The 16,363-nt window shown below is 53.9% G+C and overlaps 2 protein-coding genes across 2 annotated transcripts in view; both read right to left on the reverse strand.

Moving 5' to 3' along the window:
- Positions 1-16,363, reverse strand: part of BAIAP2 (BAR/IMD domain containing adaptor protein 2) — a 318,844-nt gene that overhangs the window by 235,501 nt on the left and 66,980 nt on the right. The window lies entirely within an intron of this gene.
- RPTOR (regulatory associated protein of MTOR complex 1) overlaps positions 1-16,363 on the reverse strand; it is a 425,447-nt gene that overhangs the window by 84,565 nt on the left and 324,519 nt on the right. Inside the window, exons 14-17 of the mRNA XM_050764125.1 lie at positions 4,831-4,905; positions 1,829-1,894; positions 1,342-1,533; positions 57-197 (exon numbers count right to left, since the gene is read on the reverse strand). Of these exons, the coding sequence (XP_050620082.1) occupies positions 57-197; positions 1,342-1,533; positions 1,829-1,894; positions 4,831-4,905 (474 nt within the window). The remainder of the gene's footprint in view (positions 1-56; positions 198-1,341; positions 1,534-1,828; positions 1,895-4,830; positions 4,906-16,363) is intronic.

Genomic DNA, 16,363 nt, shown 5'->3' on the forward strand with positions numbered 1-16,363 from the left:
GTGTCGCGGGGTCTGGCCTGGGCGCCCTGCTGCTGCAGGGCTAGGGGTTCACGCACCTTCCGGACCATGGGGCTCCCGTCGCTGACCAGCTGGGCCAGCATCATGGCCACGTTGTGGTCAATGGTGGTGGAGTGGTCCGTCCTCTCTGCAGAGTTGCCCACGAACGTGCCAAGGGCAAAGACCGCCGCGCAGCGGACCTGCAAGACAGCAGGGGGTCACACACGTGTCCCACGCTGGGCCATGCTGCAGCCTGCCTTTCTGCCAGGGCTGTGTGCAGGTGAATCCAACCCCACAGGTGCTTGCTGAACAGCTCTCCAGGCCCCAGGCTCTCCTCGCACTGCCAGAGAGGCAACAGGGAAGGAGGTGGGGGCAGCAGGGGCAGCCGCCCAGCTCCAGGGCCGGACAGCCAGGCTGCAGAGGTGGGAGCTGCATTGCCCCGGGAACTGAAAGACCAAACCAGGCGCCAGGGAATGTGCTGACGAATGAGGCAGGAATTAGAGGAGGGGGCTGGGAGGGGCCACAGAGCGTGGGAGGGTGGAAAGACGGGAAGGTGCAGGCACTCCTGGAGGCAGAGGGGCGTGGGGGTCCCGGAGTGCACCAGGCACACAGGGCTCAGCCAGGGGAGCGACACCACGTGGTCCTGGGGTTCGGGGACCCTGGCTGAGCCCCTGCCTCCGACACCATGTGGTCCTGGGGTTCGGGGACCCTGGCTGAGCCCCTGCCTCCGACACCATGTGGTCCTGGGGTTCGGGGACCCTGGCTGAGCCTCCTGCCTCCGACACCATGTGGTCCTGGGGAGAAGTCACGGTCCCTGACTTGCTTCCTCAGCTCTAAAAATGAGCAACACCCTGTACCCTGCATAGGCCAGGGCGAGGTGAAGAGTGAAGGCAATGGTGCGTGCAACTCCCAGAGTTCCAGCCTGCGGCCATTCTGTGGGCAGCGCCCCGCGCCTTCCCCAGCTGCAACAGGCACAAGCCACTGGCCTGTCTCCTTCCCCGTAAAGCGGAGATTTAGCAGTCCTTGCCTTGCAGGCCGTGGTGAGGACACAGAGCGGCACCCAGAGAGCGAGCACGTGACCCCTGCCTCTGAGGTGCCCTCCAGGACCCCCGCTTGCAGCTGTGCCACTGTCCCCGGGAGTGCACTCTGGGCCCGGGTGCAAAGTCCCCAGGGGCATGGCTCTCCTCTCACCAAGGTTCCACGGTCCTACTCTTGTTAGTGCGCAGCCCTGAAGTTCCCGGACATGGGCCGGCCACACCTGCCGCAAGCAGACCTCTGCCTCCCCCCGGGAGCTCCCGCAGTAGGCAACCAGGAGGACTGGGCTCTGAGCCCCGCCAGACTCACCTCGGGAATGGGGTCGGACAGGAGGCTGTAGAGCTTCTCGTGAGCGCTGTCCCTCACGCCGCACCACCTCGCCGAGTCGAAGTTCTGCCAGATCCTGCCGAGGCAGATGGCCACCCACTGGCGCAGCAAGGGGTGCGGGTCGTTGAGCTGCTCCAGGCAGATGGCAATGAGGTTTCCCTGAAGGCAGGCTTCCTGCAGAGGTAGAACCACAGACAGGTGGGCCTCTGCCTGCCAATGGCGGGCACGTGGTGGGTGCCTGCGCGGGACGGTGGCGGCCACCCGCTCTCGGGAGGCCTTGATGTGCTCAATTTTCCTCATTGTAAATTCCTGATTCATATTCACCCTGCAAATGGCTGGCTAGACGAAGGGCCCGAGCCTCTGCTGGACACCCCCTCGCCCCCACGTGGCACCACGTTTCCCAGTGGGCCCAGCTCCTCTGCAACGTCAAGGGTGGGCTCTGGGGGCTGGGGGTGGCTGGGGTGCTCACCTGCCCCGTGTTATAGCTGTTGACAATCACGGCGAGAATGAAAGCCGTCATGGTCCTGTGTTCGGCCTGGAAAACAAAAGCCAGTCTCGGTTGTCTCCCCTCAATGGAAACTCTCATTCCCAAAGCACAACAGCGTGATCCTTTCTCAATCTTCACGATATGCGTGGCGCATAATTAAAGTAACGAGAGCCAGCTTTACTGCTGGATTTTGAGTGGACTCTACAAAAATGAAAAGCCATTTTCAAAGGCCTGAGAGTTCTGGGCTCCCCTCCCAGAGTGAAGAGACTACTCCTTGGAAGGCCTAACACTGCAGGACGGGCACAGACCTGGTGGCTGTCTCGTCTGTCACAGGCCAGCCATGGCTGTCGGTATGAAGCACCCGGACCTCACTTCCCCAGCCTGCCCAGCACTCTGTGAGCACACGGTCCTGCAGTCAGGGGCTTTGGCAGCAAAGGCACGGAGGCAGCCCTCTAACTGTGTTTCACTGTTTTCTCCTTTCTGCTCTTCTGCTGTGACTCATTTTCATTCTCTCCTGTCCTCTGTGCCTCTGCTGACCTGGAAACCAGAGTCTATGTGTAAGTTTTTAGTGGTGCCTTAGTTTTTTACGTGCACACCGCACGGTCTAGTGCGTCCTACGCTAGACCAATAATCCAATAATCTTGGGTTATTGCAGGGCTCCCAAGGTACCCAATTCCTCCTCTTGTTTGACCCTCCAATTAGCCATGAGTATTCTTCATTTTTGCAAAGCTTTAGATGTGCCAACACGTTTGCCAACTTCTTGGCTTTTTGCTGTGTCCTACATCTTGCTTTTCCCTCCTGGTTCCGTTTCCTCCTCGCTGACACACGGTCTTTCTAGCCATCGTCTGTGGGGTTCGGAAGGAGTAAACTGTTGGTGTTTGAACGCTGCTTACTGCACCCCCATTCCTGAGTGGTGACTGAGCTGGGTGCGGGTGACCCGACCACGGCCGCTTTCCTCTCACGCCGAGGGCTCCCCATCCCCTGCCGAGAGCCGCTGCTGATGAGAGGTCTGCTGTCGGGGCCAGCGCTGTTTCCTCCTTTGCTGACAACGTTTGTTCTGGGAACTTTTAAGGTTTGTCTTTATGTCTTTGATATTTGCTGTTTTCATTATGATGTGCCTGTGTATGAATTTGTTTCTCTTTAACCTTCTCAGGATTCATCCTGCTTTTAAAATTGGAACTCTCCTTTCTTCAAATCTGGAAAATTCACAGCCACTATCTAATCAAAAACCGCTTCTCCACTTATTCTCCTCTCTCGTTCTGAACCATGCTGGCTACATGGTGAGCGTTCCCAGCCCGGCTCTTAGCCCGGCTTTCATATCTTCTCGCTCAGCTTCACGGACAGCGCTCCAGGTGGCTCCTTCACGAACCCTCTTCTTGGCTGGCTGTTCTGTGATTTAATTCATCTCCCGAGTTTTCAATAACAGCGCATGTCTTTTCTTTTTTACAGCTTCGATTTGTTTTTTCAGATCTGCTTATGAGTTTAGAAAAATCAATCATTTCTGAGGATGAGTAGGAAGCTCTGAATATTTTCTCGTAACAGGCACAAAGCGCTGAAGAAACAAAACAATGGTTGACGGTTTGACAGAATCACACCAAATTCTTTCCAGTTAGTCATTTAAGAATATTTATATTATTTATTTACTTAGTGGAGACAGGGTCTCACTCTGTTGCTCAGGCTGGAGTGCAGTTGTACAATCACAGCTCATTGCAGCCTTGACTTCCCCGGGCTCAGGCGATCCTCCCACTTCAGCATCCTGAGTAGCCGAGACCACAGGCGTGCGCCACAACACCCGGCTAATTTTTTGTAGTTTTGGTAGAGACGGGGTTTCACCATGTTGCTCAGGCTGGTCTCGAACTCCTGAGCTCAAGCAGTCCACCAGCCTTGGCCTCCCAAAGTGCTGGGATTACAGGCATGAACCACCGCACCCAGCCTCCTTTTCATTCTTTCAAACATGGCTGTCTCCTCAAAACTTCCACAGGCTGGTGGCTGAGGTGGGGCCATTCTTGTGAGCTTAGCTCACTCTCGTGCCCAAGTCGCTAGTGGGCATTCTTCCTCACTTCTTCATGTGGGATTTGCTTTCTTCCTTATTCTTAAGAATGGGAAGTGATGGTTTCCAAAACTGACATAAAGTATAAACTTTAACTGCCTGTGATGATGTTTCAATACACCACAAAGTGCATGTACTATTTACCTTTTGGAAAACAGTCCTGTTGGTTTTCTGTGTTTTAAAAGATCATTTAGCTTAGAAAACCAACTAGGGGGTGAAATTACATACAAAAGTTCCTTTATACAGCCAAAGCCACCTACCACTGTGGAAACTAGCTAATATACTTAAATATTCTGGCAATATTAAGTTATGGTAAAGAATTATTTAGGACATATCTATTTTGTTCTCATTACTAACCTGGGAGCTAGAAATAAAACATTATGAAACATTTACAGAATAACTATATACCCTATTCATGAATTACTAATTTTTAAACAATTTAACACAATAAAATATACTGAAAATGTAAACTTTCGAACAACCTTCTTTCCTTCCTTTCCTCTCTCCCTTCCTTCCTGAAACGAGGTGCTTCGATATCTTGTTGTGTTCCAAGACCTTCCTAGGTGCCGGAACCATCACATTAGAGATGTGCGAGTGCTTGCTAGTCTAACACAGTGGACAGCAGGGAGAGTGGATTTGACTATTTTGCAAAGTGCCAGTGAAAACAGACTAAAATAAACCAAAACAATCCATGTGTCCGGGTTAACTGCGCTGTTATTTAGAGACAGACACAAAACAACAGCTGCACTCATGGTGCTGAGCAAAGGGCCGTGTCTAACGTGAAGCAGTTGCTGACCCCGCGGACGGGGCCCCTGCTGTGACCCTTGACCTTCCTCCTGTAGCCCCTGTCAAGAGGCCCCACCACAGTGCAACATGTGGGCAGAGGCGAGTGCTGAGTCCCAAGCCCGTGGAGAGGGTGCTGCCCAGTCCTTACTGGCATGTAGGGGTCCGCCAGGACCGACAGGAAGTACTTGTGGCCGTTGTCCTTCACGAGGTCCGCCTGGCACGACTGGAGAGAAAGAGACAGAGGAGAGGCAGTGAGTGCAGCGTCCCGCAGATGCCTCAAGCTTCTCGTTGTGCATGAACAAATGAGGGCATGGACTTCTTAGACCTCAATTATTTCCTCCTCTCAAGCCCAGTTTTCATTTGAAAAACAGCTGCAGCGGCGCCTTGGCTAAGGGGAGGGATCCCACAAACGCCCAGAGGAAAGCAGCTCCCAGACATTCTTTCACACCGCCGGGGTGCCTGCTGGGGAGCGTCCTGCAGCCCCTGACTGCACCCCACTCCTCTCCAGGCGGCCCACTCCCTCCACACTGGAGCACATCCAACCAGCACTCACTCGGAACCAGCCTGTTGGTGCAGACCCAGCCCCGCTCAAGCTTTTCTTGGGGGTTTGCTTGGACTTAACAAAATACTGAAAAGCAATCATGTGTGTGAGGCAGTAGCTCCCAGTGGTTTGTGTGCAGCTCCACTTGAGCAGGCGCTTCCCACTGGCCCGACTCACCTTCACGGGCAGGCCCCAGGTGGGAGGTTTCCTGGTGCTAAAGCCGCTGTCAGGCAGGGGACCTTCCCACGCTTCAGGCCATTCTGTGCCTGTCCACACAATCACAGACACACGGCCATGGCTCGCCACAGTCCTGAGGACCTACTGTGTGCTGCCAGCACAATCGCAGCCTCGCGGCCATGGCTCGCCACAGTCATGAGGACCTACTGTGTGCTGCCAGCACAATCGCAGCCTTGCGGCCATGACTCGCCACAGTCATGAGGACCTACTGTGGGCTGCCAGCACAATCGCGGCCTCACGGCCATGGCTCGCCACACTCGTGAGGACCTACTGTGTGCTGCCAGCACAATTGCAGCCTCGTGGCCATGGTGCGCCACACTCGTGAGGACCTACTGTGTGCTGCCAGCACAATTGCAGCCTCGCGGCCATGGCTCGCCACAGTCATGAGGACCTACTGTGTGCTGCCAGCATAGTCGCAGCCTCACGGCCATGGCTCACCACAGTCGTGAGGACCTACTGTGTGCTGTCAGCACAATCGCAGTCACGCTGCCATGGCTCGTCACAGTCGTAAGGGCCTACTGTGTGCTGTCAGCACAATCACATGGCCATGGCTCGTCACAACCACGAGGGCCTACTGTGTGCTGTCAGCACAATCACACGGCCATGGCTCATCACAGTTGTGAGGGCCTACTGTGTGTTGTCAGCACAATCATGTGGCCATGGCTTGTCACAGTTTTGAGGACCTACTGTGTGCTGTCAGCACAATCACAGCCATGTGGCCATGGCTTGCCACAGTTGTGAGGGCCTACTGGGTGCCGAGCACTGGGTATTTGCACCCAGCTGAGCACAGAGGCTCATGTCTATAATCCCAGCACTTTGGGAGGCTGAGGCAGGCGGATCATGAGGTCAGGAGTTTGAGACCAGCCTGGCCAATATGGTGCAACCCTGTCTCTACTAAAAAACACAAAAATTAGCCGGGTGTGGTGGCATGCACCTATAGTCCCAGCTACTCAGGAGGCTGAGGCAGGAGAATTGCTGGAACCCGGGAGGTGGAGGTTGTAGTGAGCAGAGACTGCACCACTGCATTCCAGCCTGGGCGACAGAGCAAGACTACATCTCAAAAAAAAAAAAAAAATCTGTGCGCAGGTCGTGGAATCAGAGATGAAACCACACGTGAAAGCAGTCTGAAACTGTAGTGCAATGTACAAATCACGGACGCTGTGTTTCTTGGAGAGGGACCCACAGAGCATGGGTTTCTAGGATCAATACCTAGAAACTGATCAGTGACAGACATTGCATCCACAGAGTGAGGCGTGTGTTCCGCCGGCTCCCAGCATGCTCCTCTTCAGAGGACGAAGGCCACCCAAGGACAGAGGACCAAAATTTTAAGAACTGGTCGTCTGAGGATCAAGAAGAGAACGACTCTCCAGTGCAGCCCTGCATGGCTGGCCCTTTCCCACTGAGGCAGGAGTGATTTTGCAGAGGGAATCCGTTGGTTATGCAGCCCAGAAGCCCCTGACCCCGCTATTTCTCAGGGGTGCTCTTATAATGAGGTGTTTCTGCCTCACATCAATACACTGATGAGGCGGGTTATGGGCTGGGCTGCTGGAATGAGAGCTGAGTGTGATGGGGAGCGGGTGGTCAGGGAGCTGGGCGCCAGCCTCAGATTGCAAGCTGCTCCCCCGAGCTGAGGAGGCCAATTAAGCAGGCAGTTTTCAAGCAACAACTGGCTTTAGCTGGAGGTTTTGACAAATAAACTGAGACACATCGACCGCTGTCCATGTAAAGACTCAGCCCAGAGGGCCAGGGCAGCAGAAAAAGCACCCGGTTCTGAGAACGAAGGCACATTCCTTTGTTTTAACCAGAGGTTTCACAAGTCAAATCGAAGCCCACACATTCACAGTGAAGCTCCTCAAACATGTCTCGTGAGCGCGTAACGAAGCATCACTGACTCAAATCTTACTAATTCTGAATTTCAGGCATGAAATCAGGGTGGAAGAACTTAGATGTGCCCTCAATATCAGAGTCTGGCAACTCTGTGGCGTATACTACCAGATCTCTGTTTCGGAGTCTGGCAACTACGCGGTGTATACTACCAGATCTCTGTTTTGATATGGTCATCGTGCCAGGTGGGAATCATGGATGATGATGCCTTTTCATACCTTCATTTTCAGCGCTCGGCAGGGGTCATTTACATATCGGTTTAATACACAGATTTTCACTAACTCAAACCGCCCCCACCCTCCCCGCAGGCAGGAACCTGGGAGCTCCCGCTTCACTGGCTAAGGGGACTGGGGTGGACTCTCTTGGCTGCTGCTTACTAGCCCAAATTACAAGCACACTTGGACCAAGGGCCTTGTTACACAGAAGAGGAAATAAGACTTGAAACTACACACGTGCAGAACGGCAGCCAGCAGGCGACACACATACCCCGGGTGACACAGGCTTGGTGGGAAGACCTGGCAGGCGACACACACACCCTGGGTGGCACGGGCTTGGTGGGAAGACCTGGCAGGCGACACACACACCCTGTGTGGCACGGGCTTGGTGGGAAGACCTGGCAGGCGACACACACACCCCGGGTGACACGGGCTTGGTGGGAAGACCTGGCAGGCGACACACACACCCTGCGTGGCACGGGCTTGGTGGGAAGACCCGGCAGAGAGACTAGGGGCTCAGAAGAACGGCACGGTGCCGGCAGCACGAATCTGCCAAAGCTACCTTCTCAACAGGCTCCATCTTGCTGTGCTCATTTTCTCCAGATCAAACTATGGTGGTGACATGTTAAGGCCAGAGTAGAAAGCAGGTGCAGCGGAAAGAGCAAGAACATGAATTTTTTTTTTTTTTTTTTCCTGAGCAAGCCCCCTTTCCTCACCACACATTGAAGCCAATTTTGATTCTTCTGCGTGTCAGGATTTCAGGAATTTACATATATTTTTAATGGGGAAAAGGGAGGTGAGGAAGAGAAGAGCAAACACAAAGTGGGAAGACGCAAGCATGTATTCATTGTTGGAGCAACTAAAGATGTGGTTTGCAAACAGATACGACAATGGGGCAGAGACCAGGAGGAGCCCCTGGCCAAGGCCCTGCCTTCTGCAAGGTGTACCCGTAAGGCCAGGGCGAGCTTTCTTCCTCTGAATATTCTGGCAAAAGATGTCATGGGAAGAGACCCTCCCTTTATTCTCCTTAACAAAGTTTTTAAGGATTATTTTATGGAGAAGCAGGAACACAAGAATTACGCCCAGGCTAACAGACCACCATGCCTGACGGAGAAGGCTTGAAGAGGCAGGATGATGAACCCAGCTCTGAGCAGTTTCACGCGAACACCCTGCCACTCACGTCCTGATGTGAACCACGCGAACACCCTGCCACTCACGTCCTGATGTGAACCACGCGAACACCCTGCCACTCACGTTCTGATGTGAACCACGCGAACACCCTGCCACTCACGTTCTGATGTGAACCACGCGAACACCCTGCCACTCACGTCCTGATGTGAACCACGCGAACACCCTGCCACTCACACCCTGATGTGAACCACGCGAACACCCTGCCACTCACGTCCTGATGTGAACCACGCGAACACCCTGCCACTCACGTCCTGATGTGAACCACGCGAACACCCTGCCACTCACGTTCTGATGTGAACCACGCGAACACCCTGCCACTCACGTCCTGATGTGAACCACGCGAACACCCTGCCACTCACGTTCTGATGTGAACCACGCGAACACCCTGCCACTCACGTCCTGACCACTCACGCTCTGATGTGAACCACGCGAACACCCTGCCACTCACGCCCTGATGTGAACCACGCGAACACCCTGCCACTCACGTTCTGATGTGAACCACGCGAACACCCTGCCACTCACGTCCTGATGTGAACCACGCGAACACCCTGCCACGTGAACACCCTGCCACTCACGTCCTGATGTGAACCACGCGAACACCCTGCCACGCGAACACCCTGCCACTCACGTCCTGATGTGAACCACGCGAATACCCTGCCACGCGAACACCCTGCCACTCACGTCCTGATGTGAACCACGCGAACACCCTGCCACTCACGTTCTGATGTGAACCACGCGAACACCCTGCCACTCACGTCCTGATGTGAACCACGCGAACACCCTGCCACTCACGTTCTGATGTGAACCACGCGAACACCCTGCCACTCACGCTCTGATGTGAACCACGCGAACACCCTGCCACTCACGTCCTGACCACTCACGCTCTGATGTGAACCACGCAAACACCCTGCCACTCACGCCCTGATGTGAACCACGCGAACACCCTGCCACTCACGTTCTGATGTGAACCACGCGAACACCCTGCCACTCACGTCCTGATGTGAACCACGCGAACACCCTGCCACGCAAACACCCTGCCACTCACGTCCTGATGTGAACCACGCGAACACCCTGCCACTCACACCCTGATGTGAACCACGCGAACACCCTGCCACTCACGTCCTGATGTGAACCACGCGAACACCCTGCCACTCACGTCCTGATGTGAACCACGCGAACACCCTGCCACTCACGTTCTGATGTGAACCACGCGAACACCCTGCCACTCACACCCTGATGTGAACCACGCGAACACCCTGCCACTCACACCCTGATGTGAACCACGCGAACACCCTGCCACTCACGTCCTGATGTGAACCACGCGAACACCCTGCCACTCACGTCCTGATGTGAACCACGCGAACACCCTGCCACGCAAACACCCTGCCACTCACGTCCTGATGTGAACCATGCGAACACCCTGCCACGCAAACACCCTGCCACTCACGTCCTGATGTGAACCACGCGAACACCCTGCCACGTGAACACCCTGCCACTCACGTCCTGATGTGAACCACGCCAACACCCTGCCACGCGAACACCCTGCCACTCACACCCTGATGTGAACCACGCGAACACCCTGCCACTCACGTCCTGATGTGAACCACGCGAACACCCTGCCACTCACACCCTGATGTGAACCACGGGAACACCCTGCCACTCACGTCCTGATGTGAACCACGCGAACACCCTGCCACGCGAACACCCTGCCACTCACGTCCTGATGTGAACCACGCGAATACCCTGCCACGCGAACACCCTGCCACTCACGTCCTGATGTGAACCACGCGAACACCCTGCCACTCACGTTCTGATGTGAACCACGCGAACACCCTGCCACTCACGTCCTGATGTGAACCACGCGAACACCCTGCCACTCACTCGTTCTGATGTGAACCACGCGAACACCCTGCCACTCACGCTCTGATGTGAACCACGCGAACACCCTGCCACTCACGTCCTGACCACTCACGCTCTGATGTGAACCACGCAAACACCCTGCCACTCACGCCCTGATGTGAACCACGCGAACACCCTGCCACTCACGTTCTGATGTGAACCACGCGAACACCCTGCCACTCACGTCCTGATGTGAACCACGCGAACACCCTGCCACGCAAACACCCTGCCACTCACGTCCTGATGTGAACCACGCGAACACCCTGCCACTCACACCCTGATGTGAACCACGCGAACACCCTGCCACTCACGTCCTGATGTGAACCACGCGAACACCCTGCCACTCACGTCCTGATGTGAACCACGCGAACACCCTGCCACTCACGTTCTGATGTGAACCACGCGAACACCCTGCCACTCACACCCTGATGTGAACCACGCGAACACCCTGCCACTCACACCCTGATGTGAACCACGCGAACACCCTGCCACTCACGTCCTGATGTGAACCACGCGAACACCCTGCCACGCAAACACCCTGCCACTCACGTCCTGATGTGAACCATGCGAACACCCTGCCACGCAAACACCCTGCCACTCACGTCCTGATGTGAACCACGCGAACACCCTGCCACGTGAACACCCTGCCACTCACGTCCTGATGTGAACCACGCGAACACCCTGCCACGCGAACACCCTGCCACTCACACCCTGATGTGAACCACGCGAACACCCTGCCACTCACGTCCTGATGTGAACCACGCGAACACCCTGCCACTCACACCCTGATGTGAACCACGGGAACACCCTGCCACTCACGTCCTGATGTGAACCACGCGAACACCCTGCCACTCACGTCCTGATGTGAACCACGCGAACACCCTGCCACTCACGTCCTGATGTGAACCACGCGAACACCCCGCCACGCAAACACCCTGCCACTCACGTCCTGATGTGAACACAGAGACAGTTACAGAGCTACGGGGCCATGGTTCATGTCCACTGGGTAGAAGTGTATCCCTTGTTATGAGCAGGGGTGCTGGAAAGCAAAGAAGTTTCCAACAAGAAAATAGCTCCTGAGTGAGCCTTCGGTGGTCTGTTACCATAACAAGAGGATGCTACCGGGAAGTCATCTGAAGGCAGATGGAGGGCTGTGCTGAGATGTTTATATTTGCAGTTTTCATAATGGTGGGTGCCAATAAAACTGGTAGTGCCTGGGAAAATAACACCAAAGTAGGGATTTCTGTTTACCGGTCACAAGAGCTCACTGTTCTTCACGACTTCAGCAGAACATCCACTGAGCAGTGGAAGACAAGCTTTCCACCTCAGGCCTTCACCCATGGGCACAGTGCATTCCCCACTCGCCAAGAGAGGCAAGATATTTAAACATAAATATATATATTAATATAGACATATTGATTTTCTATAAATGGTTAATTCTAATCCAGCACTTTGGGAGGCTGAGGTGGGCGGATCATGAGGTCAAGAGATGGAGACCATCCTGGCCAACACGGTGAAACCTCATCTCTACTAGAAACATAAAAATTAGCTGGGCGTGGTGGCACATGACTGTGATCCCAGCTACTCTGGAGGCTGAGGCAGGAAAATCGCTTGAACCCGGGAGGTGGAAGTTGCAGTGAGCTGAGATCAAGTCACTACACTCCAGCCTGGTGACAGAGCGAGATTCTGTCTCAAAAAAAAAAAAAAAAGAAAAAGAAAAAAAAGAAGCCCTTTAGTTATTCTCAGGCCAGACATACCCACGTCTACAGTGGCCCCGAATGCTGTGTCTGATGTCCACAGGAAAATCACTGGCATGCTTCCCATCTTTTTCAATCTTTTTTGTACACGTCCTAAAATTTGTAGGCACCAAGGATCAAACATTAAAATGCTACAGACAGGTACAGACTGAGACGTCCTCTGCCCCTACATGTAATCCTTATTCCACTGCTCATCTCTTCCGGGGGACCCGCTGTTCAGCCCGGGCTGACTTGGGTTCACGTGTCTGTATGTCCGCACGTCTGCGCGACTTCCCCAGCACAGACCGTGTGCTGTCCTGCCGGGCCTGACACACTGTCCCTGAGGCCACACTGAGTCATGGTAAGCAATGTCCTCCCCCATGTAGCACTGACAGTGAGATTCTTCACAGTCTGATGTCAATAACCCAGCAGTGTGACAGCGGAGACTGAGAAACATTTCTGAATAAAGAAACCCATCTTCCCCTTTCTCTTCAGCTTCTCAGACTTTGGGGCACACTGAGCTCATTTTTTTGTAGCTTCGGGAATGTGGCCGACACACGGAGCCCATTGTTTTGTGGCTTCGGGAATGGGGCGAGCTCCCTCTGCCTGTTGGGCCTTTGTCCTCTCCACCTGGGGCCCTGCCCCCCAGCATGGCCTCTGCAATGGCTTCTCTCCCCACCCTTTGCAGGGACTTGGACTGCACTTCCCAAGCTGCCGCATTTGAGTTAGCCATTTCAGCTCTGTGAGGACAAAAACGTGCATTATTAGTCTTTATTAGTCCCAGGAGGCAGCATGGCCTGGTTCCTATTAGCCGGTCAGTAAACGTTTGATGAATGAATGAAAGAACCCATGTTTGTGCTGTGGAGAAACATCACAATTTCAGATCATGTGTGCGAATCACACCAGGACCCGCTTCCCACCTGAGATCTGCTCTGTCTGCGGTGAGCAGTGGAGGGGCTCCCTGTGCCCAGTGTTGCCAGTGGCAGGACTGGCAAAGGAGCCCTTGGACCGCACAGAGCCCTGGGCATTTCTGGCTGGAGTAGGTGTCTGAGCTGGAGCTTTCTGGACCTGCAATGAACCCAGCCTTGACCTCAGGTCAGAACTGTGGTGCCTTTCCCATCTCAATTCCAATACTAAGAAGATGAAACACAGCAGCGAAAGAGTGCGGGACAGGAGCCAGCCACGAGCGGGGGAAGCCAGGCTGGGGCTCCCCTGCAGGCCTCCTCAGTGGTGGGGGGCTCGCTCTTGGCTGACCAGGCTTCCCATCCCCTCTCCCTTGCTAACACCCAGCAGGCTGAGCTGAGATTTGATCAGGCTCCAAGCAGCCTAACCATAAATCATGGGGCCCTTAAGTTGCCATACAGAGACAGCCTCTGTGGTCGCCCTCAGCACAGCCTGCCATGCCACCTCCACTTGCCAGGACCCCGTTGTGCCCATCCATCTTGCAAAGGGCGAGCCGTCACCCCTGCCAGCGCTTGGTCTACTCTGCCTGGGTGCAGGCAAAAGAGCCCTGGAACTGGAATGGCTGAGCGGACAGCCCCCTCCTGCTTCCTCTCTCTTTTGTTCATTTCATTCTTGGCAACCCAGAGGCAGCTGATACAACTGTCTCCCTCCGGCCAAACACCTCCCACCTTCCCAGGGGGTCCTGACAGACCTACTCCACTGCCGCTTGGCCTGTCACCAATGTGCTTGTCCACCTGGCCTGGTCTCTTCTGGCGCGGGTGGTCTCCCAGGACCGACCCAGTGCCGGGACAGGTGGCCCAGCTCATGTGGTCCGGCTTCCATGGGGGCGGGAGGAAGGGCCTCTGCCTTTCTGGTCCACAGTTCTCCCGGGACAGCACGAGGGTGTGCTGGAATCTGCCCAGAGTAACACCATTCTGAGGGCTCCACACGGAACTAGGAGGATGGCTAAAAAGAAGCCATTCTGCACGGCAGGGCTACTTCCCAAATGATGAAAACGTCACCGGGAGTCCCCTCAATGGCACCTCCTTGCCGATTACAGTTTCTGTGGAAGACGCTGGCTTCACAAACGTGCTCCCTAGCAATGCCATCTTGCTGATTTTCTGCATATCACAACCTCTCTAGTTGGGAAATTCCATGCACCATCAAGGCAATTATACTATGTTAGATGAGCAGGGGGAAGGCTAGGTGACATTTTGGCCGTTCCTGGGACTCACCCAGCTCTGGGCACAGGTGCGCTCCGGAGTACTGCTCAAGGGCCTCTAGCTGGCAAAGCTCCCCACAGGAGGGGTAAAACCGTGTCCACCATGTCCACGGACAGTCAGCTGGAAGATGGTAGTGCAGGAAGGTTAGCTCAATAGGGGCAAACTGAAAGAAGGAATACTAAAAATTCCCAGAAATGCAAAACAAAACATAACAAAATAAAACAACTCCAAGACTAAGCCTTAAAAAATAAGCCTATATAAATAACAAAAGGAAATTAAAAGAACTATATTTAGACCCTAAAAAGATAATGAAACTGCAGGAAGGAGTAAGTTTAACCACAGACATAAAGCAGTTTAGGTAACACAAGCCCAGCACATCCAAGCAACTTCCTTCCAAAGAGCAGCCTGCTCTGGAAGGGGCAGCAGCGGCTTCACCCAGGGGAAGCCTGACCTCAGCCGGGTTAGCTCCACCTCAGCCAGGGACCCAGGCCAGTGCCACCAGGGATCTGCCATTCCAACGGCACGCACCCTCGTTATGACGGGATCAGAAGGGCACTCCCCTTTGGGGTCTTCCTCTCCAAACACCAATCTAATCAGGACAAAAACATCGGGCATGGCCGGGCGTGGTGGCTCACGCGGTCAGGAGATCGAGATCATTCTGGCTAACATGGTGCAACCCCATCTCTATTAAACAAAATACAAAAAAATTAGCCGGGCGTGGTGGCACGCGCCTGTAATCCCAGCTACTCAGCAGGCTGAGGCAGGAGAATGGCATGAACCTAGGAGGCAGAGGTTACAGTGAGCTGAGATCGTGCCACCACACTCCAGACTGGGTGGCAGAGAGAGACTCTGTCTCAAAAGAAAAAAAAAAAGATGAAAAAAAAAAAAACGTGGCAAATCACAACAGAGGGCCAGTCTACAAAACCCCTGACTAGTACCCCTGAAAGCCGTCAAGCTCATCAAAAACAAGGAGAGTCTAGCCCAAGAAGACACGAGGACTCAATGTCATGTGGGATCCTGGGACAGAAAAAGGACATTAGCAAGAAAATCTAATAAAAGTATCAACTGCAGTTAATGATAATTGATTAACATAAGTTCATTAATCGCTGTGACAAACGTTGTACTAACAGAAGATGTCAATAGAGAAAATTGGGTATAGGGTACACGAGAACTCTACTACCTTTTCAAGTTTTCTGTATATCTAAAACTGTTCTAAAAAATAAAATGTGTTAACATAGAAACTATAGGAACAAGAGTTCAGGACACAAGCAAACAAAATTCCAGCACAGGAGGTAAGATGTTTGCTCGGGTCCTAACTAGACGAGCCCTTGCCAGGGCACTGCCTTCTGCTGTGGGACCAGCAGGGGCACACGCTCTAGATGGCACTCTCTTGATCACTTGGTGAGACTGAGTCATCGCTGGGTGACAGAGAAAGTGAACCTTGCACATTTTTTGAATTGAGTTTTGTGTGTACGTGTGTGAGAAATTGGGAGTGGGGAAAAGTGGAGAAGCAGGAGGAGAGGCTATCAACGCCAGCAGACATGAACTGTGGTGAAATAACTTTGCAGAGAAAATAGTAGAGAATTTGAGCACGGGAAGGAGAACCGGCACAGACGTGGGGGCTGCAGAAACAAAATTCTAAGACTCTCTCATATGCCTTTTCCTCATAGCGTGGGTTCTTTCCAGGGACCACAGCAGCCTGTTCCTAGGGGGAAGCCTCTTTGAATATCCCAATCCAGATTTACTTCATGAACACCGTCACAGAGTGTCTTTCCAGATCCACTGACATTACACCCTTGGAGTTCCCTGGTGG

Source organism: Macaca thibetana, chromosome 16 (genome assembly GCF_024542745.1).
Source record: "Macaca thibetana thibetana isolate TM-01 chromosome 16, ASM2454274v1, whole genome shotgun sequence".
NCBI lineage: Eukaryota > Metazoa > Chordata > Mammalia > Primates > Cercopithecidae > Macaca > Macaca thibetana.